The following is a 27,673-nucleotide window of genomic DNA, read 5'->3' as shown; positions in this document are numbered from 1 at the left end:
GCTTTATAGGCAAATTGTAGGGGATGAAGTTTGTTAGACAACATTTTAGACAGATGGTCACACACTACTCTCTCCATACATTTACACAACACAGAGGTCAGGGCCACCGGTCTGTAGTCCTTAAGGTCCTTAGCATGTGTCTTTTTTGGGATTGGGATTATAGTGGATTCCTTCCACTGGTTGGGGACACACCCAGAATCCAAAAGGTGCTGAAACAGTCTGGTGAGAATCCCACCTAGCTGGGTGGAGCATTCCTTGAGCACCCTACCTCTAAGCCTGTCAGGGCCAGAGGCCTTGTGTGGGTTGACTCTGTGCAGGATGGAGGTAACCAGTTGTTCATTAATAGTGAGGGCTTGGTGGGGGGAACTAGAGGTTGGGGCAGATCCAGTTGGTTGGTGTGTTGCTGCTGCTGTTAAAACGGGTGAAGAAGATGTTGAGTTCTTCTGCAAAGGAGCTAGAGTCTGGGCAGTTAACCAGTGCAGGTTTAGGGTCTCTTCCCATCATAGTGTTTAAACCCTGCCACGCCTCCCTTGCATTTCCAGAGGTTAATTTCTGTTCCACTTTTTTTGTAGTTGATCTTAGCCAGCCTAGACATCCTTATGAACTCTTTCTCTAGTTCCTTTACCCTAAGATTGTCTCTTAGGCCATTTTCTTCTGGACCAGGCAGATTTTCATGTCCCTTGTAACCCATTTTTTGTTGTTTGGATGAATGGTTATTTGTTTGGTTGTAGTGACAGTGTCCTCACAGAATGTAATGTAAGAGGTAAATACATCTGTCAACATGTTAGGATCACTGCCACAGTCATTAAAAAACAAATCCCAGTCAGTCAGTTCAAAACAACCTTTTAGTGATTCAGTTGCTTCTTTATTCCAGACTCTGATATTTTTTGTGATGGGTTTTCCTGTTTTCAGTTGCGATCCGTATCTTGGCAGTAACAAGATGACGTTGTGGTCAGAGCGGCCGAGAGGTGGGCGTGGTTTTGAAATGTATGCATCAGGGATATTGCCATAGCACAAGTCCAGTATGTTTTGCATTCTGGTGGGAGTTGTGACGTATTGCTCCATATTGGGCAGATGTGTGGTGATGTCACACCTGTTAAAGTCCCCCAGTACAAACACTGGCTGCTCTCCAGTCTGATTGACAGCTCTGTTATAACAATCAGATATGTGCTCAACAGCGAGGTTGAAATCCGGCCCTGGTACAGACACTAAAACGACAGTAATCTGGGAGAACTCTCTGGGTAAATAGTGTGGTCTGAAGGACACAGTCATTATTTCGTAGTGTTTACAGCACTCAGTTTCCCTTACCGTGAAGTGTGTTGCCCATTTGCAGTTGACAGCCATGCAGAGCCCGCCCCCAATCGTCTTCCGCGTTTTCGACACATCTCTGTCAAAGCGAATGATGTTAAAGCCATCTAGAGGTAAGTCCGCATCCCCAGTCAGCCATGTCTCTGTGAAACAGAAAAGGCTGGTTTGCCGATAATCCAGATCGAACCTGACGAGAGTGGAGAGTTCCTCAGCCTTATTCCGTAGCGATCGCACGTTGGATAGGGTTATGGCAGGTAAAGGTAGCCGGCTGCCTCTCCTCCTTAGCCTGTTACATATCCCTCCTCTTGATCCTCTTTTCCTTCGTATTCGCTTCCGCTTGTTTCCCCGAAGTAACACAAGAGGTATGTCTTTAGTGAGGAGGGATACCTGCGCTGGCTTCCTCTTAAATATAATTGTAAATGAACTTTTTACTGCGGTTCTATGTAAATAAGTTCACAAATTGTTCTCAGCAAAGTCTGTTGGCATGTTTGCACTTTAGAGTTTATCTAAGTTTAAAAAAAAATATCCCCTTTGTTCTACACAGAGAGAAAAAATAGGTTTTGTAGGTTTGCACTTTACAGTTTAGAGTTTGTAAGTACTTGAATTCAATACATGTAAAATAAAAAAAAAATAAAAAATAAAATAAAAAAAAAAAATATTATGTAAATATTGTACATTTATAGTTCTATTCAGGACAAAGTTCTGCATTTGTTGTGTCCAAATATGTTTTTCATTGTATTTGCATGTGTCCTGTCTGAGTTTGTTTTGTTTTCCAAGTATGTCTTGTCCTGTGTCCTCATGGCCTGCACCTTGTTGTGGTGAGTGGGCGGCCTGTGTATAAATGTTGTGTTGTGAAGGAAAGCACACACATTATTTATTTCAATTCATGATCTTTTATATTTATTTGTTAAACATTCATTTTTGTGCTGTTTTTATGCCTTCATTAGAGAGACAGGGCCGTGGACAGAGCGGGGAACAACACACAGGAACCACATGTCATATTGCAACCCAGGCTGCCTGCCCTGAGGCCTCTGCACAAACTTGTTATTTCTACTCTGAAACAGCCTATTTTGAACATGGTGTGTATTTGACTTCCTGTATTCCTGAAGCCAGCCTCAGGCGGACACTCGACAAACTGCAGGATTTTGCACTTCCACATTGGCTTCATTCATTGCCACTTGTCCGTAATACTACAAATAAGGGTCTTCAGATATTAATTTTATTTTTAATATAAAGGACAGGAAAGTTCAGAATCTGGGGCGGTTTGTTCAAAGTAACCCAAAAGGATTAAACCGTGAAATATAGACATATGTACCTGTTTTGCAGGTTATTGATTACCTGATGCCCCCTACTGGTTTCATAGTGCAACTTGCCAATTAAGTACTGAATCAGGATCAGCCGTACCTGGAGTAATACTGGTAATACAACCAGAACCCCTTGAGCTGCATGATAGAACTAGAATAGGTTTGAGGTACAAGTATAGCAGTAAGTATAATAATAAACTAAGTAATAACTATTTTTGTTTCTGTGAGGGCTTCCTTCCACAGTCCAAAGGGGTTCGCCATGGGGAGAAAAGAGTAAGGGATACCATCAGGTGGAATGGCTGGGGTACAGCAGAGTTTGGGGGGGGGGGGGTAAAAGAAAGGGGAGAGAAAAGAGAGAGTGGGAGGAAGAGCTGTGACAGACCTGAACAGTGTGATGACTACCCTTGTTTGCTAAAAAGAACACAAACTTGCGTAGATAAATATTTAAACAATAGAATGATTGAACATCAAACTCTTAAAGTAAAGGTAAATCTTGTTTTTTTTTTTCCCTGCAAAGATTTTGTTTGAAAAACCACATCCAGCACCATCCTACTGGATTTGGTCTTTCAAACAAAGGGTGATATTATTTAAAAATATAACATTTCTCAAAAAAAGGCCAAGATCCCTAAACTTTATCTGAGGATGATGCACAATGCATCTATCAACAGATGAAATAATGGAAGCCATCACACTGTTCACAAAGAGACGGGCTTCGTTCATTTTCTTCGGGCTGCAAGATCTCCACCGGCTCCTCTAGATGATGGCCGAGAAGATGATCCTCATCTGGGGGAACTGCCGATGGAGATCGTGCGACGAGCATGATACCTTTCACTCGGCCAAGGTCATTCCCGCCGCAGTGAATGAGCAGGACATCTGGAACAGCTCTTCCTTGAAGACACTGGTGAAAGAAGGGGAGAAAGTTCCTCCAGACCATGCCACCCCCAGCCAACCCACTGGACCCGGGCATCCAGACCAAGGTTGGTCCCGATGGTCTCCCTTGCCCTCTTCTCCCCACGGCGAATGAGGCTGTCCCAGATTATGAATATCCTGGGTTCTGTGAATTGTTCAATGAAAAGAAAAACAACCTTTACTGGCCCCTTCCAATGCGAAGGAGCTGCAGCTCTTCTCTGTGCTCCTTCCGGATATCTGAGCTCCTCACCCTACCTCTAAGGCTGAGCCCTCCTCTGGAGGAAACTTATTTCAGCCACTTTTATTCACTATTTTATTCTTTCATCACTACCCATAGCTCATGACTATAGGTAAGGATTGAAATGTAGATCAACCGGTAAATTGAAAGCTTTGCCTTTCGACTCAGCTCCCTCTTCATAACGACGGTCTGGCACAATACTGCTGACGCTGTCCCTATCTGACTGTCAGTATCACAATCCTTTTTTCCTTTCCTCGAGAACAAGACCCCAGGATACTTCAACTCCTTGAGCTGAGGCAGGTGCTCACTCCCCACGCGGTGGGAGCAATCCAATGTTTTTCAGACATACAACCAATGCCTCAGACTTGGAGTTGCTGACCCTCATCCCGACTTCTTCTGCCTCTGCTGCAAACCGCCCCAAGGCCTGCTGGAGGTCCCAGATTGAAGAAGCCAACTCTGAACAACATCATTTGCATAAAGCGGGGATACATTTCTGAACTCCCCAAACTTGAAACCCTCCACTGTTTCTCTACCTCACTGTAAATCTAGCAGTCTGTAGTGGTTGTTAACGTGTGTGTGTGTGTGTGTGTGTGTGTGTGTGTGTGTGTGTGTGTGTGTGTGTGTGTGTGTGTGTGTGTGTGTGTGTGTGTGTGTGTGTGTGTGTGTGTGTGTGTGTGTGTGTGTGTGTGTGGGTGCTGAGAGATATCTTCCACTATAAGCCCGTCCTGACCAAGCAGCAGTTCCTGCAGTGGGGTTTCTCTCAGAGGAAAATCTCTGTGGTGTGTGACGTCATTAACTTTGTGCAGCAGAAACACAACCAGCTGAAAAAGGTTTGAATAATGTCACTTCTTCTTCATTAAAGTTGTTATTTGATCTCTACCATCAGAGGACTTCCTGTTTCTGTATGAAACAACAGTCCGAGATCAAAGAATCACATCTGCTGTCTTTGCATGTTTGTATTTTTGCTATTGTACTTTAAACATAATAATAGAACTTAATGTTCAAAATTAATGGATTAAAGAAAATGAAAAGAGGAAATCCACGTATAAATTTAAATATTGCACCCATTATTTTAGTGATATTTTTTCTGGAATGTATCTGTCATGTAGAAAAGGGTCATATTTGTATTCTACACATCATTTTTAAATGTGCAATAACATATATGGCAGTAAATATTTACTTTGTTTATTATGTAACTAACTTTTGTCAGGCCCCGTGTCCACCTAGCGTTGTTTTCAATGAGCAGACAGCGTGCGCAGCAGAAAGCAGCCGCCTGGAGAAAAGGCACAGCGCCCTTCTCCTTTTTCGTGCGGTCACACCGAGCGCTCAAGTTGAGAATCCCTCAACTTTTCAGAAAGGCGCTGTTGACGTCACCAGCACTCTTTTACCAAATAAATAATACCCCCCGTAGTTTTACCGCCTACGGATCATGTCTTGTACCCACATCCTCTTTGTGTTTGATCGAGAAATAAACAATCTGAAATAAAAAACATACAGTAAAAAGAAACAGAGCAGTGTCAGTCAATCAGCTGCCGTTGTCAGATGACTGTTGCCATGGACAGATGTGCAGCGCTTTTCTTCTCAGTGCACAAATGCTTCGTGCTAATGCCCCCCGAGTGCACAACCAGCGCTTTTCTGGTACGATAAAACGCTAGGTGGAGCTTTAAGGGGGCCTTAAAGTGTTGTTGTTGAGGGGATCAACTGCGAGTTGAACCTTCACACTGTTTCATCATCATCATCATCATCACCATCTCTATTGCCAGCCTCAGGAGTCCATTAGAAAACATTTAAAAGACAAGCAAAATAAAATACATAGGGTAAAAACACATACAGACAAAACATCACCAATATTCTGAAAGACAACTGTACAAGGATGACTGGTATCGCACGTGTTTATTTAGCTGCTGTCACAAGTAAATTACTTTTTCTTAACTTCATTTCTGTTAAAAAAACAAAACAGTTTCGCTCCATCCTCATCACCAGCTCATCTCTCCGTTATCACTACCTGCCTCCTCATCCTGTATTCATTGTGTCTTTATCCGTCCCTCCATCCATTATGTTTTTATCCTCCCTTCTCCCCTCTCTGTCCACCTGGCACTTTGACATTACCCCTTCATGATCCAACCTTTCAACATGTGTGTTTTCTTGTTTTTTTGTAGCCCAGAGTCAGATGTCCGGCCCAGAACAAGGAGGGCAGGCCGGATGGCAGAGGAGAAGTTCAGCCCACACTAATCGTAAGTGGAGTGTAGAAGGTTGCTTTCTTAAATCAGTGCTTTAATCAGGTGAGAAGAGTCAGACAGGTCGTGTATTAGACTTCTTAATCAGTGAGCTAAGTTCATTTTCTTCAATTTAATGCCTTTGTGTTTGTTTTTCAGGCGCCTGATCAGCCACTCGTAGTGAATCACACAGAATATCAATCCATCTTTCATGCAGAAAGGTTCTCCTCCAGTTCTCCTGGAAACATGATCACAGAGGAGGAGGCAGATGAGGAGGAAGAGGAGGAGGAAGAGGAGGAGGAAGATGAGCAGGAGGGCGACCGCCTTCAGGTGAGTCTCTCTATCAGGCAAATACAGTGACGGGCCTGATGAAGGCCTTATTCATTACCTCAATCTCTGCAAACACAGCGACATCTGGTGGCTGTTAAAGGTATAGCAGTTCTCAGCACCACACTGCACTTTAATAAATTAAGAAAACGTTTCACTTTCATTATTGTAAAGAGAATTCTAGAGCCAGATTGTTCCAAAACGACAGCACAGAAATAACACAACAAAGTCAAATATAAGTGAAATCCCCCCAAAAAAGTGGATCGGTGTGTCTCTGATTTCTTAGCTGTTAAACTTTCTAAATTGTGAAAATGAATGAAGCTGTTTGGAAAGCAGTGATTTTTAAAAGCTCCAGACGTCATGAAACATTTTTTATTTTCTCTATTTTACTCAAAACCAGACAGAATGGGTGGAAAGAAAGATTTTAGAGCTTTTGTATCATCTGCCCATCTCTAGTTATTAAATTGAATTACCTTAAAATATTTGGATCCAAAAAGATTTCAATAAAACAAGATGTTTAGTTCCTCTTGGTTAAAAAATTAACATGGAGGAGATGATCATCTTTGACTGGTAGCCAACCATATTTTAAGGAGCAATATATTAAATATCAACTGAATGAAATGATAAAGTGACCTTACTATATGATCAGACATTAAGTAAACATGCTGTGTTGAAGTGCTGGCTTCTCTGACAACAATGCAGCAGCCAGTATGTCCTCCTCCTAACTTTAGATTCTGGTCCTGAATGCTCTGGATTTGTTTGGACCAGAGAAGGAAGGCGGTTTTAAGGAACCCCGACACAACGGTTTTGGGCGCCCCTCAGATTGCCAGGCAAACAACAAACCAACAGGTGTTGCAGCAATGAAAGCGGGCAAGCAAAATGGTTCAGATAGAAGTGACTCTACCCTACCTAAAAAGCCTCAGTATTTCCCTGCTCTCGCCCCAATGACAACTGGGATTGGCTCCAGCCCCCTGCGACCATTAAAGGGAAAAGCGATATAGATAATGGATGGATGGATGGATCTGGCATCACATTAAAAATGAGCATATCGTTTTCCCAAAACAGTGAAATATTTCATTTCAACATTTGTAATGTTGTCTTTGAGCTATTTTCAGTGAAATATGGGGCATTACTGTTTTGCATATCATCACATTCTGTTTTTATTTACATACTACTCTTCTGGATGTAAAATCAGTCTGGTCTGTGTCTCAGTCTCACTCAGAGCTAGAGGGACGACTCTCAGCTCTGGAGGCCCAGCTACAGAGTCTGCAGCCTGGACTGGACCGGATCAGAGTCCTGGAGAGACGCCTGGAAGACCTGGAGAGACGGAGACACACAGATAAGGTTCAGCACTCACTCTTTATCATCAGTTATTTCCCTCATCAGTCAGACAGCAGAGGAAATCTTCTTTATGAAATGTTTCTCACAGAGTGAAGGTGACGTGGTGATCATCTCCAGAGAGAGCTGGGAGAACCTGATGAGCAGAGTCGTTCTTCTGGAAACTCAATCAGAACTTAGAGACACACAGGTACCTCACCTTCATGTATCTCTTTACTTATACTGACTGTATACAAACCTAATCATGGGAACATGTTCAGGTATGTTCTGATTACAAACTTTTAAGATTCAAATCTGAGCGAGAGCAACAGTTTCTACCTCAGATGAAGAAAAACCATTCAGTTGTTGCAGAAGTTAAACTACACAATCAGGGCATTTAGCAAATATATAAACGAAGTAAGCTTTTTTACACACGCATAGTTGGTAACCTGCTTTGAAAAAAGACCAAACGTACAGAAATATAATCATTAAAGGTGAGATGGCTACACGAGCCACACAGATACAAACATGTAAACAATTCCGACACACTTTCTCCAGATTAAATACTAAAACACTCTGTGCTTCGACAACATGAAGGGTGATTAATAAAATGCCTGATTAGTCTCCATGATTCATATTCTGCTACTTAACATGAACAAATCAAATCAAATCATACCATTAAAAACAAGACATGCTGCTTTCTGGACACACAGCAATTATTGTTATTACAATTAAACAATAGTGGTCAAATGTTTGACAATCGGAGGCGGGGTGATTCTGTAGAGTTCTTAATATTTAAACCCAACAACCTCAAACAAATACAACCCTCCCTGTGTACATTCCTACACTTAAAATAATTTCCCAAGAATGAGGAAACCTTTCTTGTTTCTGGTAAAGGTGTGGCAATTGAAAAGAAGTTCCACCTCAGAGATAATTGACTGATACGGGTAAAGCCTCATTGTTTCCTGGGAAGGTTTGGAAGTTCATTCCTCTTGCAAGCTAAGAGGGGAGAGAGAAGAAAAACCTTCTCTATGTTCTTCTAATAATAATAATAACTTAATATCTATAGCACCTCTAAAAAACACACGTTTACAAAGTGCTTTGATGTACAGCAAATGCATAAAAAGAACAAAGCAAAAGGAATCCAAACAGAAAAAAAGACAATACAAAAACCTCTTTAACCCAACCAGCACAAGATGCACCAAGATGGTGATATTTATACTCTGAGCAGAGAAGAGGGAGGTGATTACACACCTTCCCCCCCGTTTGTCTCAAAGAAAGTGTCTGCATGAAACACAAAACTAAGGGAAGGGTTCCCACCCGTCCTGGAAAACCTGGAAAACAGTTGACTAATTTTCCAGTACTGGAAAATCAGAGAAAAAGTCAAATGCCCTGGAAAATCACATGTTGTCCTGGAAAATTATTCCAACACTCTCCTACAGGGTTTGACATTTTCATCACCATACGTTAATAAAAGTATCTATTTGTTGCATAATCCACACTAATAATAATAATAATAATATGTGTGTGGGTGTGAGATGTGTGAGCATTCAAAGTTCATCATGAGACGATACACAGTGTCCTGCAAGCAGACAATGTGGTGGAACCGGTAGCTGGCGTTTGTAGGTGAAGTATTGCAGAACTATGCAGACACACCAACACACAAGTATGTAGTGTTCATGACAGCATAGGCCACTACAACGTAGAGTCAATGCAGAATTATAAGTCAACCCTTTCCTTTACCCTGATTAAATAGTGTTGGGCCTCAGCCATGTGCATGGGACAAGCGACTCAGGCCTGTATCACAGTTCTCAAGCCTGACTAGAGTATTTTGGAGGGAACTGAACAAAGGGGTCTTAGCCCATGACTTACATAGGTTAAACTCCAGAGCTGAGGTTGCTCAGTATAGGTAGCTCTTCACATGCTGAATTCAAGCATCAGAGGATTCAGCTGACTACTTCCACTGCATATTTTTAGGAGTTTTGGGCGCAATCAGATGCTATCAGGTTCGAGCAAAAAGAAGAGTTTCTTTCCTTTGATTTTTCGTAAGACGTCATTGAACGCAACTGGACAGGAGGGCTGAAGGAAGCCCACTGATCCCTGAATCCACAAGGACACATAAAGAACTCGGCTCCTGCAACCAGAAGACCCTATAGAGCAGCGCTCTGGTCGAAGATCTGAATCCCGCTACCCTCCTCCTACATCTGCCACGAAGGAAACCTGCCTGAATCTGTTGATTTAACATTCAACAGAGTGACGATCTAACCAACTTTGCAACGATCACCAGGAGTTACCCCAAGTAAGAGCTTTGGTCTGGGCAGAAATAGTTTCAGAAATAGTTATGTTTCTTTTATAACCACTGATAATTATGCATCATTGTTGACGACACGTCACATTCTGTATATTATCTGTTGTAAGCTACTGCATTTGTTTTATTGTAATGAACTGCTGTGTTCGTCTATGTGTTTAATGCTATGCTAGTTTACCTTCAGTCAACGGCTTTCACAATCAGAAAGACCAGTGTACCCGCCGTTGAATCAAAGTCCGGCCACTGGCTTTCTGGTGTTTAAGTAACAGTTACTGAACTCAGCTCAGAGAGCTCAAACTATTTCAAAAGGTAGCCACATGGCTTCCTTTGTTGTCCACCATTTTTGTCACCATGTGACGAAGCCACATGGTGCATTGTCTCTCTCCACCATCTTGTTCTCTCTCTCTCTCTCTCTCTCTCTCTCACATCTACATACATACTCATCTGCACACACACACATTTACACCTCATCCACAAGCCTTTGCTTGATAATGTTTGTTGCTTAGATTAGTTTATAATAGTTATTTGTTTAATTGAGTTCGTTGATTTTGGGTTGATGTTGCTTTGTTTAAATAAATTCTGTTATAATTTAAGAGAGCAGTTGTTTGTGATTACTGGTGTATTTGCATTGTGATATAAGCTGGGTGTGAAGGCTTTGTGTACGGATTTCACGCCTTCAATTTATTAAATATAGTTATTCATTATTAATAATATTAGTAATTAAATAACTAATTTGAGACTGATTTGAGTGATATTTTGGTTATATTTACCTGATTACAGGTTGGTGCCCCAAAACGAGATTAAACATAGTTTAATGATATTTTATTTATATTATTAATAATTAAGTATAATTATTAAAGAATATAACCAAAGTTGACTTGATACAACCCCAACAATAGTCTCCAGAAGATTCCCTCTAGGTTTGTCTGAAAAGATGTCCTGACCTTCTTGTTTCTATTTTTGAGAATTTGTCATTAGTATTCTGTTTTCAGAGGGAGAAATCAAAAGTGAAAATGAAAACTCTAAATCCCCTCTGGCCCACTGCAGCACCACCCACAGTACATTCAGCTCACCTCCTGTTTGTTAGAAAGAGACGTCACATCGAGCTAATAACAAAACGCCATTTCTGCCCTGAATGGGACAAACCCAGTTTAATGAAAAGTACATGTTAGTGAGGAACAGAGAAACATGGAGGAGCTTCTTCATCACACATACCCAGCTGTAAACTCAGATTATATGTAGAAACGTCAAATGTTACAAATGTAGTGAAGATTATTCTAGCACTGATCCATTTCTCAGACTGATCTCTGTTTCTGTCCTGTCTCTCTCAGCTCAGTGTCCCACCGCCGTGTGCGTCCTCGTCCTCTGCCTTCTCCAACATGTCTGATGCCTCAAAGGTGAGCTGAACACTCTGCTCTCCGACTGTCCAATCATTTCATGACATCCTGTCCGATCAACAACATGCAAATTTGGCAGTAAGTTTGCTATGTCAGATTAATCATGCTTACTAAATTATCAAATGTCATTCAGTATTTGTTCAAGCTTCTGATTTTGTCTTCTTTGTAGCGTAATTAAATGATTATGATGTTATATCTTTATTTAACCCGGATTTAAGAAGGGGCACCACTTCCTGTTAAAGGAAGAAATTAACTTTAATGGTATAAGTTAATTAATTAATCAGTCAGTTTCATATCTTGAAAGAAGTAAGTTCTGGAAATGTTAAACCAGAAAACACACAAAGTCCTGAATTTTATGTGTAAAATTTAATATAAAAAGGGGTAAACAATAATGTATAGATGAAACAGATAAAGAATATGATTATTATGATCAGGATAATGCAATTATAATGTATGGTGACATTATATATTTAGTAATGAGATAAGACACGGTATTGTTTGAATGACTTAATCAGAAAATGGTCAAAAAGAAAAAGTTGATAAAGGAATTTTGGGATTCTATTTGGATTTAAAGGAGGGCTCTGAATAGACACAACTCAAGACTCAATCTTCCAACACCCCTTGCCACCAGCAGTCTTACTGTGAGATGTGTTCAATTGAACTCCGCCGGCTGGTCCCACGCTTCAGTCTCTGGCAAGCGGTTCTTTTCAGGCCCAGAGAGGTCCACGGGCCAGATTAGATGCCTTGACACCTTGGTCGGAGTGTGCAGCTGGGATGGAGATTGTACGTCGGTTCAGCTGTCGTCTCAGAAGCTCCAAGAGGATCCAACAGGAAAAATATGAAAGAGTCTTTTGATACGTCAATTTCCAATTCAGATTAACCGGATGGCCATCTTGATGAATCCAAATTAAGGAATTGGCTTTCAAAATTGAAGAGCAAAGACTTTGGAGAAGAAAGTTCAAAAACCTTGCTTGAGCCAGAAAGAATTGATGTTCCAAAAATTGTGCGTGAAAAAGAAAGTTCGGCAGAGACTCGTCTCTACGGCACAAACTTAAAAGAAGTGATTCGGACCGAAGTCCGAAGAGAAGCGAGCAAGCGCTGAAGCTCTAAACTTCAAGAAACCAAAACTAAAAAGAACCCAAAGATCTGAGCTCAGTGTGAACTCTTATCTGCTGGCTGAGAGGAGGGGGGTCTGCAGGCAAAGAGGGGTGCCGCCCACGGGTGACTCCCATTCTGACCGGAGGACAATTGTTCAAACTAAACCGAGTTTACTCAATAAGATTAAGAATAAGAATCCAAACATATATACGTCACCATACATTCATTTCGATATTATTTCTATCAGATCCACGTTGATGTAGGTTCACGTCATATATTTAGACAAACATTTCTATCAGATTCATGTTGAGATGAAAATCACACCACCTGGGAACATCCTCAATTAATCCCAGCCTGTAGGTGAACAAAAACATGTTCTACAGTCAGCATTCTTAATAAGACATATTAATAAAGTAGGAAAAGAAATTGGTGTCTTTAAATAACACCTTCTATAGCTAATATCAAAGAGTATGCTTTATAACACATCTAAATGTATAATTATGAAGGTTACGTGGCTGCTGATAACGGCTACATCTTCTTCAAACAGATTATACAAATGTTATTATCATGATTCATCATGAAACAAACTTGAGCTTGTGTTTTTTTTCTGTAACACATAACGCTGTGTTTGACTATTGGACTAACAGATAAATGTGTCTGATTTATGTAACCAATTGTTAAGAAAGGAAACGTGTTATCTTTGCGTGTGTAACACTTTGAGGCTTTTTATTTAACCGCGGTGAAACTTTCTATAGTCCACATTGAAAATGCTAAGTTTGGGAGTTTAATGTTTTAACCTCCTTTCTTTTGTTGTCTGTTAATATCCAGGAGGATCTGAAACAGAGGCTGGAGAGGATAACAAACATGTACGTTCCTTTTAATTTCTACATACTTAGTCTTTTCTTTTCTACAAAACCTCAGGGAGAGCCTCTGGATGAGGAGAAAATCAATAATACAAAAATAAATAAATCATGATATCACAAAAAAACAGGTTTATAAAGTTGTCCATATAGTTTCTGACACAAGGTGTGTGTGTGTGTGTGTGTGTGTGTGTGTGTGTGTGTGTGTGTGTGTGTGTGTGTGTGTGTGTGTGTGTGTGTGTGTGTGTGTAGGATGAAGAGCACCTCCAGCCTGCTGAAGAACTCTGAATCCTCTACAACAGACTGCAAATAATCTAATATAAATAATCATTGTATCCATTGTAAATGTATCCATCCGCCTGTTTTTGGTGTTTTATGATTATAAACTTGGTAATAAACTGGACAAACGTGATTCTAACTTCTAAAGAACAAATATTGTTTTTGCTGTGACAGGAAGACAGGAAAATGTTGGGAGAAGAGAGTGGGGGGATGACATGCAGCAATGGGCCAAGGTACGGATTTGAACAAACAGCCACTGCGACGAGGGCATGTGACATAACCACTAGGCCATCCAGCGTACAAGTCTTTGTGATGCTTTTAAACTGAGAGGATATTACTTGACAATCATCTGCGACAGGTTGAGCAATCTGATTTAAGTCAATCCCAGCTCCATGGACACCTCTTCAGTGGCATTTGTACCTACACATGGTCCTATTTCTCAGTCTATAAAATGAGTGAGCAAACATTGAGTGAAGGTGGCGTGGTGATCATCTCCAGAGAGAGCTGGGAGAACCTGATGAGCAGAGTCGTTCTTCTGGAAACTCAATCAGAACTTAGAGACACACAGGTACCTCACCTTCATGTATCTCTTTACTTATACTGACTGTATACAAACCTAATCATGGGAACATGTTCAGGTATGTTCTGATTACAAACTTTTAAGATTCAAATCTGAGCGAGAGCAACAGTTTCTACCTCAGATGAAGAAAAACCATTCAGTTGTTGCAGAAGTTAAACTACACAATCAGGGCATTTAGAAAATATATAAACGAAGTAAGCTTTTTTACACACGCATAGTTGGTAACCTGCTTTGAAAAAAGACCAAACGTACAGAAATATAATCATTAAAGGTGAGATGGCTACACGAGCCACACAGATACAAACATGTAAACAATTCCAACACACTTTCTCCAGATTAAATACTAAAACACTCTGTGCTTCGACAACATGAAGGGTGATTAATAAAATGCCTGATTAGTCTCCATGATTCATATTCTGCTACTTAACATGAACAAATCAAATCAAATCATACCATTAAAAACAAGACATGCTGCTTTCTGGACACACAGCAATTATTGTGATTACAGTTAAACAATAGTGGTCAAATGTTTGACAATCGGAGGCGGGGTGATTCTGTAGAGTTCTTAATATTTAAACCCAACAACCCCAAACAAATACAACCCTCCCTGTGTACATTCCTACACTTAAAATAATTTCCCAAGAATGAGGAAACCTTTCTTGTTTCTGGTAAAGGTGTGGCAATTGAAAAGAAGTTCCACCTCAGAGATAATTGACTGATACGGGTAAAGCCTCATTGTTTCCTGGGAAGGTTTGGAAGTTCATTCCTCTTGCAAGCTAAGAGGGGAGAGAGAAGAAAAACCTTCTCTATGTTCTTCTAATAATAATAATAACTTAATATCTATAGCACCTCTAAAAAACACACGTTTACAAAGTGCTTTGATGTACAGCAAATGCATAAAAAGAACAAAGCAAAAGGAATCCAAACAGAAAAAAAGACAATACAAAAACCTCTTTAACCCAACCAGCACAAGATGCACCAAGATGGTGATATTTATACTCTGAGCATAGAAGAGGGAGGTGATTACACACCTTTCCCCCCGTTTGTCTCAAAGAAAGTGTCTGCATGAAACACAAAACTAAGGGAAGGGTTCCCACCCGTCCTGGAAAACCTGGAAAACAGTTGACTAATTTTCCAGTACTGGAAAATCAGAGAAAAAGTCAAATGCCCTGGAAAATCACATGTTGTCCTGGAAAATTATTCCAACACTCTCCTACAGGGTTTGACATTTTCATCACCATATGTTAATAAAAGTATCTATTTGTTGCATAATCCACACTAATAATAATAATAATAATATGTGTGTGGGTGTGAGATGTGTGAGCATTCAAAGTTCATCATGAGACGATACACAGTGTCCTGCAAGCAGACAATGTGGTGGAACCGGTAGCTGGCGTTTGTAGGTGAAGTATTGCAGAACTATGCAGACACACCAACACACAAGTATGTAGTGTTCATGACAGCATAGGCCACTACAACGTAGAGTCAATGCAGAATTATAAGTCAACCCTTTCCTTTACCCTGATTAAATAGTGTTGGGCCTCAGCCATGTGCATGGGACAAGCGACTCAGGCCTGTATCACAGTTCTCAAGCCTGACTAGAGTATTTTGGAGGGAACTGAACAAAGGGGTCTTAGCCCATGACTTACATAGGTTAAACTCCAGAGCTGAGGTTGCTCAGTATAGGTAGCTCTTCACATGCTGAATTCAAGCATCAGAGGATTCAGCTGACTACTTCCACTGCATATTTTTAGGAGTTTTGGGCGCAATCAGATGCTATCAGGTTCGAGCAAAAAGAAGAGTTTCTTTCCTTTGATTTTTCGTAAGACGTCATTGAACGCAACTGGACAGGAGCGCTGAAGGAAGCCCACTGATCCCTGAATCCACAAGGACACATAAAGAACTCGGCTCCTGCAACCAGAAGACCCTATAGAGCAGCGCTCTGGTCGAAGATCTGAATCCCGCTACCCTCCTCCTACATCTGCCACGAAGGAAACCTGCCTGAATCTGTTGATTTAACATTCAACAGAGTGATGATCTAACCAACTTTGCAACGATCACCAGGAGTTACCCCAAGTAAGAGCTTTGGTCTGGGCAGAAATAGTTTCAGAAATAGTTATGTTTCTTTTATAACCACTGATAATTATGCATCATTGTTGACGACACGTCACATTCTGTATATTATCTGTTGTAAGCTACTGCATTTGTTTTATTGTAATGAACTGCTGTGTTCGTCTATGTGTTTAATGCTATGCTAGTTTACCTTCAGTCAACGGCTTTCACAATCAGAAAGACCAGTGTACCCGCCGTTGAATCAAAGTCCGGCCACTGGCTTTCTGGTGTTTAAGTAACAGTTACTGAACTCAGCTCAGAGAGCTCAAACTATTTCAAAAGGTAGCCACATGGCTTCCTTTGTTGTCCACCATTTTTGTCACCATGTGACGAAGCCACATGGTGCATTGTCTCTCTCCACCATCTTGTTCTCTCTCTCTCTCTCTCTCTCTCTCTCACATCTACATACATACTCATCTGCACACACACACATTTACACCTCATCCACAAGCCTTTGCTTGATAATGTTTGTTGCTTAGATTAGTTTATAATAGTTATTTGTTTAATTGAGTTCGTTGATTTTGGGTTGATGTTGCTTTGTTTAAATAAATTCTGTTATAATTTAAGAGAGCAGTTGTTTGTGATTACTGGTGTATTTGCATTGTGATATAAGCTGGGTGTGAAGGCTTTGTGTACGGATTTCACGCCTTCAATTTATTAAATATAGTTATTCATTATTAATAATATTAGTAATTAAATAACTAATTTGAGACTGATTTGAGTGATATTTTGGTTATATTTACCTGATTACAGGTTGGTGCCCCAAAACGAGATTAAACATAGTTTAATGATATTTTATTTATATTATTAATAATTAAGTAGAATTATTAAAGAATATAACCAAAGTTGACTTGATACAACCCCAACAATAGTCTCCAGAAGATTCCCTCTAGGTTTGTCTGAAAAGATGTCCTGACCTTCTTGTTTCTATTTTTGAGAATTTGTCATTAGTATTCTGTTTTCAGAGGGAGAAATCAAAAGTGAAAATGAAAACTCTAAATCCCCTCTGGCCCACTGCAGCACCACCCACAGTACATTCAGCTCACCTCCTGTTTGTTAGAAAGAGACGTCACATCGAGCTAATAACAAAACGCCATTTCTGCCCTGAATGGGACAAACCCAGTTTAATGAAAAGTACATGTTAGTGAGGAACAGAGAAACATGGAGGAGCTTCTTCATCACACATACCCAGCTGTAAACTCAGATTATATGTAGAAACGTCAAATGTTACAAATGTAGTGAAGATTATTCTAGCACTGATCCATTTCTCAGACTGATCTCTGTTTCTGTCCTGTCTCTCTCAGCTCAGTGTCCCACCGCCGTGTGCGTCCTAGTCCTCCGCCTTCTCCAACATGTCTGATGCCTCAAAGGTGAGCTGAACACTCTGCTCTCCGACTGTCCAATCATTTCATGACATCCTGTCCGATCAACAACATGCAAATTTGGCAGTAAGTTTGCTATGTCAGATTAATCATGCTTACTAAATTATCAAATGTCATTCAGTATTTGTTCAAGCTTCTGATTTTGTCTTCTTTGTAGCGTAATTAAATGATTATGATGTTATATCTTTATTTAACCCGGATTTAAGAAGGGGCACCACTTCCTGTTAAAGGAAGAAATTAACTTTAATGGTATAAGTTAATTAATTAATCAGTCAGTTTCATATCTTGAAAGAAGTAAGTTCTGGAAATGTTAAACCAGAAAACACACAAAGTCCTGAATTTTATGTGTAAAATTTAATATAAAAAGGGGTAAACAATAATGTATAGATGAAACAGATAAAGAATATGATTATTATGATCAGGATAATGCAATTATAATGTATGGTGACATTATATATTTAGTAATGAGATAAGACGCGGTATTGTTTGAATGACTTAATCAGAAAATGGTCAAAAAGAAAAAGTTGATAAAGGAATTTTGGGATTCTATTTGGATTTAAAGGAGGGCTCTGAATAGACACAACTCAAGACTCAATCTTCCAACACCCCTTGCCACCAGCAGTCTTACTGTGAGATGTGTTCAATTGAACTCCGCCGGCTGGTCCCACGCTTCAGTCTCTGGCAAGCGGTTCTTTTCAGGCCCAGAGAGGTCCACGGGCCAGATTAGATGCCTTGACACCTTGGTCGGAGTGTGCAGCTGGGATGGAGATTGTACGTCGGTTCAGCTGTCGTCTCAGAAGCTCCAAGAGGATCCAACAGGAAAAATATGAAAGAGTCTTTTGATACGTCAATTTCCAATTCAGATTAACCGGATGGCCATCTTGATGAATCCAAATTAAGGAATTGGCTTTCAAAATTGAAGAGCAAAGACTTTGGAGAAGAAAGTTCAAAAACCTTGCTTGAGCCAGAAAGAATTGATGTTCCAAAAATTGTGCGTGAAAAAGAAAGTTCGGCAGAGACTCGTCTCTACGGCACAAACTTAAAAGAAGTGATTCGGACCGAAGTCCGAAGAGAAGCGAGCAAGCGCTGAAGCTCTAAACTTCAAGAAACCAAAACTAAAAAGAACCCAAAGATCTGAGCTCAGTGTGAACTCTTATCTGCTGGCTGAGAGGAGGGGGGTCTGCAGGCAAAGAGGGGTGCCGCCCACGGGTGACTCCCATTCTGACCGGAGGACAATTGTTCAAACTAAACCGAGTTTACTCAATAAGATTAAGAATAAGAATCCAAACATATATACGTCACCATACATTCATTTCGATATTATTTCTATCAGATCCACGTTGATGTAGGTTCACGTCATATATTTAGACAAACATTTCTATCAGATTCATGTTGAGATGAAAATCACACCACCTGGGAACATCCTCAATTAATCCCAGCCTGTAGGTGAACAAAAACATGTTCTACAGTCAGCATTCTTAATAAGACATATTAATAAAGTAGGAAAAGAAATTGGTGTCTTTAAATAACACCTTCTATAGCTAATATCAAAGAGTATGCTTTATAACACATCTAAATGTATAATTATGAAGGTTACGTGGCTGCTGATAACGGCTACATCTTCTTCAAACAGATTATACAAATGTTATTATCATGATTCATCATGAAACAAACTTGAGCTTGTGTTTTTTTTCTGTAACACATAACGCTGTGTTTGACTATTGGACTAACAGATAAATGTGTCTGATTTATGTAACCAATTGTTAAGAAAGGAAACGTGTTATCTTTGCGTGTATAACACTTTGAGGCTTTTTATTTAACCGCGGTGAAACTTTCTATAGTCCACATTGAAAATGCTAAGTTTGGGAGTTTAATGTTTTAACCTCCTTTCTTTTGTTGTCTGTTAATATCCAGGAGGATCTGAAAGAGAGGCTGGAGAGGATAACAAACATGTACGTTCCTTTTAATTTCTACATACTTAGTCTTTTCTTTTCTACAAAACCTCAGGGAGAGCCTCTGGATGAGGAGAAAATCAATAATACAAAAATAAATAAATCATGATATCACAAAAAAACAGGTTTATAAAGTTGTCCATATAGTTTCTGACACAAGGTGTGTGTGTGTGTGTGTGTGTGTGTGTGTGTGTGTGTGTGTGTGTGTGTGTAGGATGAAGAGCACCTCCAGCCTGCTGAAGAACTCTGAATCCTCTACAACAGACTGCAAATAATCTAATATAAATAATCATTGTATCCATTGTAAATGTATCCATCCGCCTGTTTTTGGTGTTTTATGATTATAAACTTGGTAATAAACTGGACAAACGTGATTCTAACTTCTAAAGAACAAATATTGTTTTTGCTGTATTGTTTTAGTCCTCACTCTTTAAACTGCAGCTTGTTAAAATGTGTTTCTCCTTTCATCGTGTAAACAGGATGATTTAGTTCAGGTTGTTTTCTTTCAATGAAAAATCTATTTGTTCTGTCTTCCATTTCTGAAAAATGATTGACATATTGAACAGTAACATGTTCAAGATGACTGATCCCTGACTTCATGTTTTAGAGAATGGGATGAAATCCGATAAAAGAGGACGTATTTACAGAAACACTTTGTTGTAGTTGGAGAGAGAGAGCGGGGAATAACACGCGGCTGGACCCGAATCTGCACTACTTGAGGGAAGGCAAAGCAAAATAGGCTTTTTAAATATATAAAAGGTAATCATTTAAATGAGCTTTTCATTTCATTCTAAAAGTCTTTGTGATGCTTTCATTCCTTTTTGTTATATTTTTATTGGCCCATTTTTGCCTTTCTTGGATAGGACAGCTGAAGAGAGACAGGAAATGTTGGGAGAAGAGAGTGGGGGGATGACATGCAGCAATGGGCCAAGGTACGGATTTGAACAAACAGCCACTGCGACGAGGGCATGTGACATAACCACTAGGCCATCCAGCGCCCAAGTCTTTGTGATGCTTTTAAACTGAGAGGATATTACTTGACAATCATCTGCAACAGGTTGAGCAATCTGATTTAAGTCAGTCCCAGCTCCATGGACACCTCTTCAGTGGCATTTGTACCTACACACGGTCCTATTTCTCAGTCTATAAAATGAGTGAGCAAACATTGGCACATATTGAATTGTGACCCTCACCTCGCAGGTGCTTTTAAAACCCCACCTTGATGTTTTTTTAAAGGAGGTCTTCTAACTTACTTAATCTCTGAGTTATGTAGGCGGCAGTAGCTCAGTCCATAGGGACTTGGGTTGGGAACCGGAGGGGCGCCGCTTCAAGTCCAGGTGTGGATAATTAATAAAGAAGTTGGTCTGGTAGGTAGGTACCAGGGCACCGAACCACCAACTGCTCTAGTGCGCTCAGTGTGTATCATCTCTCTGTTAATGCATGTCCATGTGTGTGAGAAGCATGTCTCTCAATAATAAAGTATCAAATCTGAATTTATAAAGTATATCAAATAAAAAATAAAAGTCAGATCTGCTTAAGAAGCCTAAACATTTCCTCTCTTATATTCCTTATGGTAATTTTCCATGGCAAAATTGCATACATTGTTCCGTGATCAGAGGCTTTCCTTTCATGTTATTTATTATATCTCAGCCTGTCGTTAGGTTGACTGAAAGTGAGGTTGAGACAGGATTTTACAGCATGGTGGCTGCTGCTGATGAGTCTCCAGAACCCCCTGCAGGAACAGATGGGTGACATCAGTCAGGCTTATTCCATTAGTATTTACAGTGCATGTCTAATACAAGTGTACTGATATCTTTAATCAGGCGGCTTAGGACCAGATTTGGGAAGAATGGGGACACGCTGGACAAAAGCACCACATTTTTTCCACATAGTCTCCATCACAATAGCTTTCAATTTTTTGGGGGGAGCCACTTCATCAAGATGGCGGTTCCAAGATGGCAGCACCAATATGTCTCCCAAGCCACTTAAAAAGTAAATCTTGGTGTCAATATATTCATTTTCTGGGTCAAGGAATGCATTAAAATACCTAGATCATTATTTGTGCCAAGATCAAATACACATGTTAAGTTTGGCAATGTATTACATCATTTTCCTTGGTTCCTAGGCGGTTGGACATGAACCCTTTGAGGTCTGAGGCTATTTTGGCCGTTTTGCTATAATTGTCATTTTACTTATGTAGGCTATACTACATCAAAAAGGTTTACCATACAAGTGCCTGGTATCATTTTTTTCAGCACAACCTCACCTTTATCATCTGACCGTTCATTAGTCACCTAGAGATAATGTATCAACACGCAGGACCCAAACAAAAATATAGAATTTGTTTTGAGAAAATCATTATTCTAAAAACACAGATTGCAGAACGAACCGTTTTGAATTGATAAAAATTTACTTCAAATGAATAAAAATTGAAATATAAAAAGTACATAAAAAAACTGCCACTACTCAAAACTAAAATAAAAATAATAAGAACACAAATAATAAATGGAAATATATAAAAGGACATTTGTGTTATGTTCCCCCAGTAAACAAAACACTGCACATTTACAAAAAGGTACCACGTAAGTGGGCCTGTGGTTTCTTTCAGGTGGAAGAAGAGCATAGCCCTTCAAACCCCCACTAATTCTATCAAAATGATAGACAAACATAGAATTGGAGTTTGAAACAAAAGATCAGTAGGAGTCAACAGAGGGAGTCAAAAAATGGTCAAAAGAAAAAGGTGTTTTCAAAACACACACTCAAAATGAGAGATTCATTCAAAAACAAAATCACAGAAAGCCAACTGATGGTGTTGACTCTCTTGATACACTCAACCACTCGAACAAAGAAGCATTCCACCTCCCTATAAAGCCTCCCAGCCCAGCTGATTGTCAGCAGCCATCAGTTGTGGAGAGCATCACAGGTGCATTCAATAGCTTCTGACTAGCAAGGAAACCTGTGTGTGTGTTTGTGCACTAGATATGGCACTGCTCAAAGCAGTTCATATCCACTAAGGCAGAGTCCTAAGTCACAGGCATTTCACTTCCACTGTGTCAGGTTTGTCTTTCCGTCCTCAAGGCTGCAGCCGGACACTTTTTTCACCCTGGTGTCTTGCTTGGATCTGTGGGTACTGCGATGGCAACAGGAAGATGGTCATAGCTCCTGCTGCTGTTGCTGGGAACACCCGTCCTTGTCTGTCCCTCATAACTGGGCTGTCAGTTCATCTAAAAAGTCCTTGCCCCTTTTTCAAACCGGCCACTACACCCTACCTCTACCCACTACCCCTCCGTTTGCGCGTCCCCGGGGAGGGTCCGCCATATTAAGTCCGTCCCAAACCGATTAGCGGGGAGTGGTAGTAGGTTATAAAACCCTCCACCAGCGAGTGTACACCGATGCCGACTTTCGGATCACGTGCAACGCCTATTGTGTCCGGTCATCATGGATGAAGCAACCTGTGAGTTCAAGTGTCTATAAACACTGCTCCAACTAAGATAGACATTTAATATCGTCATACAGACGTTAACAACTTCAAATGTGTATTGAGGATCAAATATATGTTTATTTATTGTAAAGTGTTTTATATTTACAGGGACTGTTGCAAAAACAAAAGAATATTAAATCATGTTGCAGACAACTTTTCACTGTTAATATTTATTTCTTATTTTTCTACTTTTGATGTCTTTGTGAAATCTCAATTCAACAACAAAAAAATACACTTTTTGCTGCTCTGATGTTCAACAATATTATCCTTGTCTTTGCATTAATTTAGGACACCCTGTTCTAAAAATTACATTAAATTAACTGAAATACAGACTAACCTTGAAAGTGTCTGTAACAGTTGCACCTGTGTTGTGTGTGCAGGTGGGCGCCTGTATAGTGAACCAGGAGAATAAGATCGTGGGGATCGGTCATAACCAGATGCCAAACGGCTGTGATGGTAAGCTGACATGGGCCCGCGATAGAACTAAAGATAATAAACATCTCTACGGTGAGATCTGATTTATTTTAATATTTGACTGTCTGACATATTGCTTGGAAGCTATGCTAACAGGATCTACGGAGAAAGCTGATAATGGCGAAAAAATATAAATATAGCGGCGAGACGGTTGCTGCCAACAGGCCGGTCTTGTGTCTTGGCTGCTGCGGCTGCTGGCCGCCGGGGGCGTCGCCGGCCGCCGCAACACAAGACTGGCCTGTCGGCAGCATTCAAAGTAGCCTACAGCCTAAACAGTATGCATGTTTTTTAATACCTCCTGCAGAGTGATACAACTCAAAGCCATTTTAAGCTTCTTGATCGATGTGCATGCATTCAGAGGTAGAACAACTTCTGACTTCTTCCAATTAGCCTAAAGACACGCTGCACAGCTCCACTGCTCACCTGTTGTTTTGAATGTAGGAGTCTTTTCATTAAAACTGCACTTAAGGTTTATTTACTAAACATTAGATCACCATTTTCTCTCCCTCATTATGTAAAAAACCTGTATTTCTAGATAACAGTGGGTCCATACTTGAGAGGGACTATAAACTGGTCCTAAGCCACTCCTTAACTTTCAGTGTGAGGGTTGATGTCTGTCGAAATGTTGTTTAATCTGTATGAGCTGCTGTTGATACTGAATTTACAAAATTATAAATAAAATGGGATTTTGCGCCGCACTTAGTATGACGTCATCAAATAGATTTACTTCTCTCAGCACCCCCAACTAAAAAAGACTTCCAGTGTCCCTGGTGTTAGCAGACTGCAGTGGATTTCAATCATCTTACTGGTCGATCTGAGAGTTAGGCCAATACTGCAAGCAGCAGGTTTTCTGATCAAATGTTCTGTTTTTGTTTCTGTGCGTACTTTAATGTTCTCTGTCTTCTGTTTTTCTTCCTCTTTCTCCATCAACATCTTGTACGATATAGCCTACGTTTAAATAGTTTTAGTTTCATAATCAATGCCCTCATGCCTTAGTTTCAGCATTTTCATTAAAAGCTTTGGCATGCCGACGTATTCTAGCAGGGATTTCCACAGGCGCCAGCTGTCGGTAGTTAGCTGACTACTTTCTGACTACTTTCTTCCATTGTTGATTCAGTAGTAATAGTAGTAGTAGTAGTAGTAGTAATTTATTTCGGTCAACATATACAGTTTTCCATTAGGAAATGCATAGAAATGCAAGAATAAAAAAAGAAATACAAAATTTTCAAAGGCATGTGCATTCATGAAAAGACAAGAAGAACATTTTGACGGAAAAGGTTTAGGCTGAAGCTTTAGCTTATTATACCTACAGTTGTTACAAATCTTATTATTTAAGGCACTACTAGTTTAGTTTAAACAAAAAAAACATATCAGAACAAAATTTGCAAACCATCAACCAAAACGCATTTTTTTTTACAGTTTTCAGCTGAAATTGTTGTCGTGTAAACAGAGCCAAGGTGTTTGATGCTTAAAAATATTCTGTGGGAAGACAGCCCCCCAGACATAATTCTAGCTTTTAATGTTGAACTGTTAATACGCTTTAATGTTGTATTATCAACGGTGGGATAGGGTCTTTCCATTGAAATAGTACCAGTCTCCTGGCTAGGAGAGTAAAAGGTGAGCATGTTGATTTCCCATCTATTAAGAGGGGCTTCTACTGGGGCCACACCAAACAGTGCAATGACTGGAGATGGTTCCACTGTTTTCCCTATCTTAGAGAAAGTCTCAAAGATGGTTTGCCAAAATGTGAGTTTTGGGCATGTCCTAAACATATGTAACAGAGTGGCTGGCGCCCGCTTGCATCGCTCACATGTGGGATCTATGTCTGCATTTATCTTAGAAAGCCTGGCTTTAGACCAATGTAGACCGTGTGCATTTTTGAATTGAATAACAGCATGTCTAAGACATGTAGAAGGGGAGAAAATTGACTATTATTTTGTGCCAAACTGCTTCTGAAATTGGTTCATCCAAGTCTGTTTCTCCTTTATCTCTCAGAAGATCTAAACGCGTCGAATTATGTTTGTTGAGTAATTCAGACAACACATTTTAAAGTCAATTCAAACAGTTTACAGATTATATAACTATTTCTGAGTCTTACTCGCAGTTTGCTTAAACCTTGTTCTCACTTGTTTGAAAGAGAAAGGCTGTAAAATCATTTGAGTCACATATTAAAGTGAGTTTGCAGGTCTTAAGTTTTGTTGACGTATTAGATTTCATTGTAAAACTGTCTCCTAAAGAATCTTTTATCATATTTTTCTTCTTCTTCAGGAGATAATGTTCCCATACTTTGTTCCTGCTTCTCTCCAAAGCTTTAATTTAAGACCTGTAGCTAGAGCTATCCGTGTCCTTGTTTGCAATGATTTACCAGCAAGTTTAAAGTCTTCTTCTTTTGTGTGTCTCTCAGTGTGCCACGCAGAGCTGAACGCCATCATGAACACTAACGGTGCGGATGTGAAAGGATGCAGCATGTACGTGACTCTGTTTCCCTGCAACGAGTGTGCCAAGCTCATCATCCAGGGAGGTGTGTGTTAACATTAAAAACATTTTTTTATTTTTATAGTACCTGTAAATATGATTGCACCACACAGTAAAACAAAATTTTACAGTCCTGTTTCCTCCCTCTGTCCAGGTATAAAGGAAGTGATTCATCCCTCTGATATGTACGAAGACAGGGATGAGTTTAAAGCCTCCAAAAGCATGCTGGAGGTGGCAGGAATTAAGCTCAGGTAAGTCAACTACTCTGCTTTCTTACCTGAAAGAACAACACTCAGATACATGAGTACTATTTTTTTATGTTGTCTTTGTAATGGACCTCTTTTGTTGCACCAAATCTTTTCTAAACTTTCATCACCTGTGCCAACTTGTTAAAGGGATACTTCACCCGTTCAAACGTGAATCTGTATTGACATTAGGTCATATATGTAGTAGAAATGTGAAATACATTTTGAAGGTGGGTGCCTTCTTGACCGAGAAAAGGCAGAAAGTGTCTTTTTGGCTCATGTGGATGAAAGACACCAACTCCCAGAACGCACTCGTCTGTGGCGGTTGCAGCAACTGCCTCGCCACTATATTGCGGTTCGTTGAGATAGCCACGAACATCCAATTTGAGCACCTCAGTAAAATCTTTAACCTCAAGTAAAACATGAATATACCCCTTTTCTGGCCTGTGCTCACTGTAATTGTCTCTTGTGTTGTATTGTAAGTGTATTGTCTCTAAAAAGTTTTAAAAAAGGAGTGCATATCTAAAAACAGCTACTTCTGTCCTTTGCATCATCACTTTAAATGTTCCTGAATTCATTATTGCTGTGTTCACACATGCACCAAACAGGTGAGCTGTATGTGTGAACAACAAACAGCTGAACTATTCACCCCGACTTTACCCAGAGTTTGTCATGCAAGCATCTTAGCAATGAGCTGATGTTTAAAATGAGCAAGAAATATTCTGGAAAATTCACCGCCAGCGAGCGGGAGCAGGTGATGACATTTACATTACTTGTTTGATCTTTGTCTGCACGTAATGAAGCTGCTTTATACTCTTTTCTGCACTCTTTCTGAGAATATGTTATATTAAACGTCACATTTATGTAAAGTAGCCCTGGATCTAGAACAAAAGGACTTGGGATGCATCTGAGATTAAAGGGGGTGCAGCTACAGTGACCGGCAACAGCAATGTGAAATAGATGTTATGGGTCCTGCATGTGGTCCATGGTGAACACCGGTGCCTCCATTCAATTGAGTGTGCAGAAATTTTAAATATGGGTGCAATGCATCTTTTTGCATGTCTTCTGTGTTTTTCCACGTGTGACTTTGTGTGTGTGTGTTGTTTTCTTCTCTCTGTGTGTTCTTGCAGGCAGTTCAAGCCCAAGGCGACTGAGATTGTCATTGATTTCCAATAACAACAGTTAAGTGTCAAGCCAACCGACCCAAGAGACATAAAGGAAACGGCCCACTTAGGGGAGCTGCTGAACGAGGAGAGGAAGAGGGGAAAGAGGAGGAGACTGAAAGGGACTTTGATGCCTCGTTCCTGCAGGTCTTCAGGTGCAGGTGCCCCCTGCTTTGTCCAAAGAAAAACTCAAGGGCACCTCGACTTTGGTGTCTTTTGATATTTTGATTCAAGATAATTTTACGGTC

General features: G+C 40.1%; 2 protein-coding genes and 1 long non-coding RNA gene across 6 annotated transcripts in view; all 3 read left to right on the top strand.

Moving 5' to 3' along the window:
• The first annotated feature begins 3,828 nt into the window (after nt 1-3,828).
• LOC114917757 (centrosomal protein of 44 kDa-like) lies at nt 3,829-13,694 on the top strand. Of its 3 annotated transcripts, none has more exons than XM_065954859.1 (8): nt 3,829-4,589; nt 5,919-5,993; nt 6,135-6,305; nt 7,515-7,646; nt 7,732-7,830; nt 11,259-11,324; nt 13,251-13,288; nt 13,535-13,694. In XM_065954859.1, the coding sequence occupies exons 3-8, from the start codon at nt 6,222-6,224 to the stop codon at nt 13,593-13,595; spliced, it is 480 nt and encodes a 159-aa protein (XP_065810931.1). In that variant the 5' UTR covers nt 3,829-4,589; nt 5,919-5,993; nt 6,135-6,221; the 3' UTR covers nt 13,596-13,694. The 3 variants fall into 3 exon arrangements, 2 of the variants coding, with proteins under 2 accessions (XP_065810931.1, XP_065810934.1); XR_010666421.1 differs by lacking the exon at nt 13,535-13,694 and adding an exon at nt 9,597-9,918 and having other exon boundaries at nt 3,830-4,589; nt 13,251-13,289; XM_065954862.1 differs by lacking the exons at nt 11,259-11,324; nt 13,251-13,288; nt 13,535-13,694 and adding an exon at nt 9,597-11,242 and having other exon boundaries at nt 3,830-4,589.
• A 3,428-nt stretch (nt 13,695-17,122) lies between these two features.
• LOC136179223 (uncharacterized) lies at nt 17,123-21,135 on the top strand. Its single transcript, XR_010666420.1, has 4 exons — nt 17,123-17,623; nt 19,550-19,587; nt 19,802-20,346; nt 20,451-21,135. It is a non-coding gene; the product is annotated as an uncharacterized lncRNA (long non-coding RNA).
• A 2,316-nt stretch (nt 21,136-23,451) lies between these two features.
• LOC109986910 (deoxycytidylate deaminase) overlaps nt 23,452-27,673 on the top strand; it is an 81,282-nt gene continuing 77,060 nt past the window's right edge. Inside the window, exons 1-3 of one of the 2 annotated variants that reach the window (XM_065954852.1) lie at nt 23,452-23,524; nt 25,947-26,063; nt 26,172-26,268. In XM_065954852.1, coding sequence (XP_065810924.1) covers nt 23,506-23,524; nt 25,947-26,063; nt 26,172-26,268 — 233 coding nt within the window. In that variant the 5' untranslated portion in view covers nt 23,452-23,505. Of the gene's footprint in view, nt 23,576-25,946; nt 26,064-26,171; nt 26,269-27,673 lie in introns of both variants that reach the window. The other variant, XM_065954846.1, reaches the window with a different exon arrangement.

The sequence above is a fragment of the Labrus bergylta genome, chromosome 1, assembly GCF_963930695.1.
Source record: "Labrus bergylta chromosome 1, fLabBer1.1, whole genome shotgun sequence".
In the NCBI taxonomy this organism is placed as follows: Eukaryota; Metazoa; Chordata; class Actinopteri; order Labriformes; family Labridae; genus Labrus; species Labrus bergylta.
The sequence above is the reverse complement of the archived record's forward strand: the minus strand, read 5'-3'. Positions and strand labels throughout refer to the sequence as shown.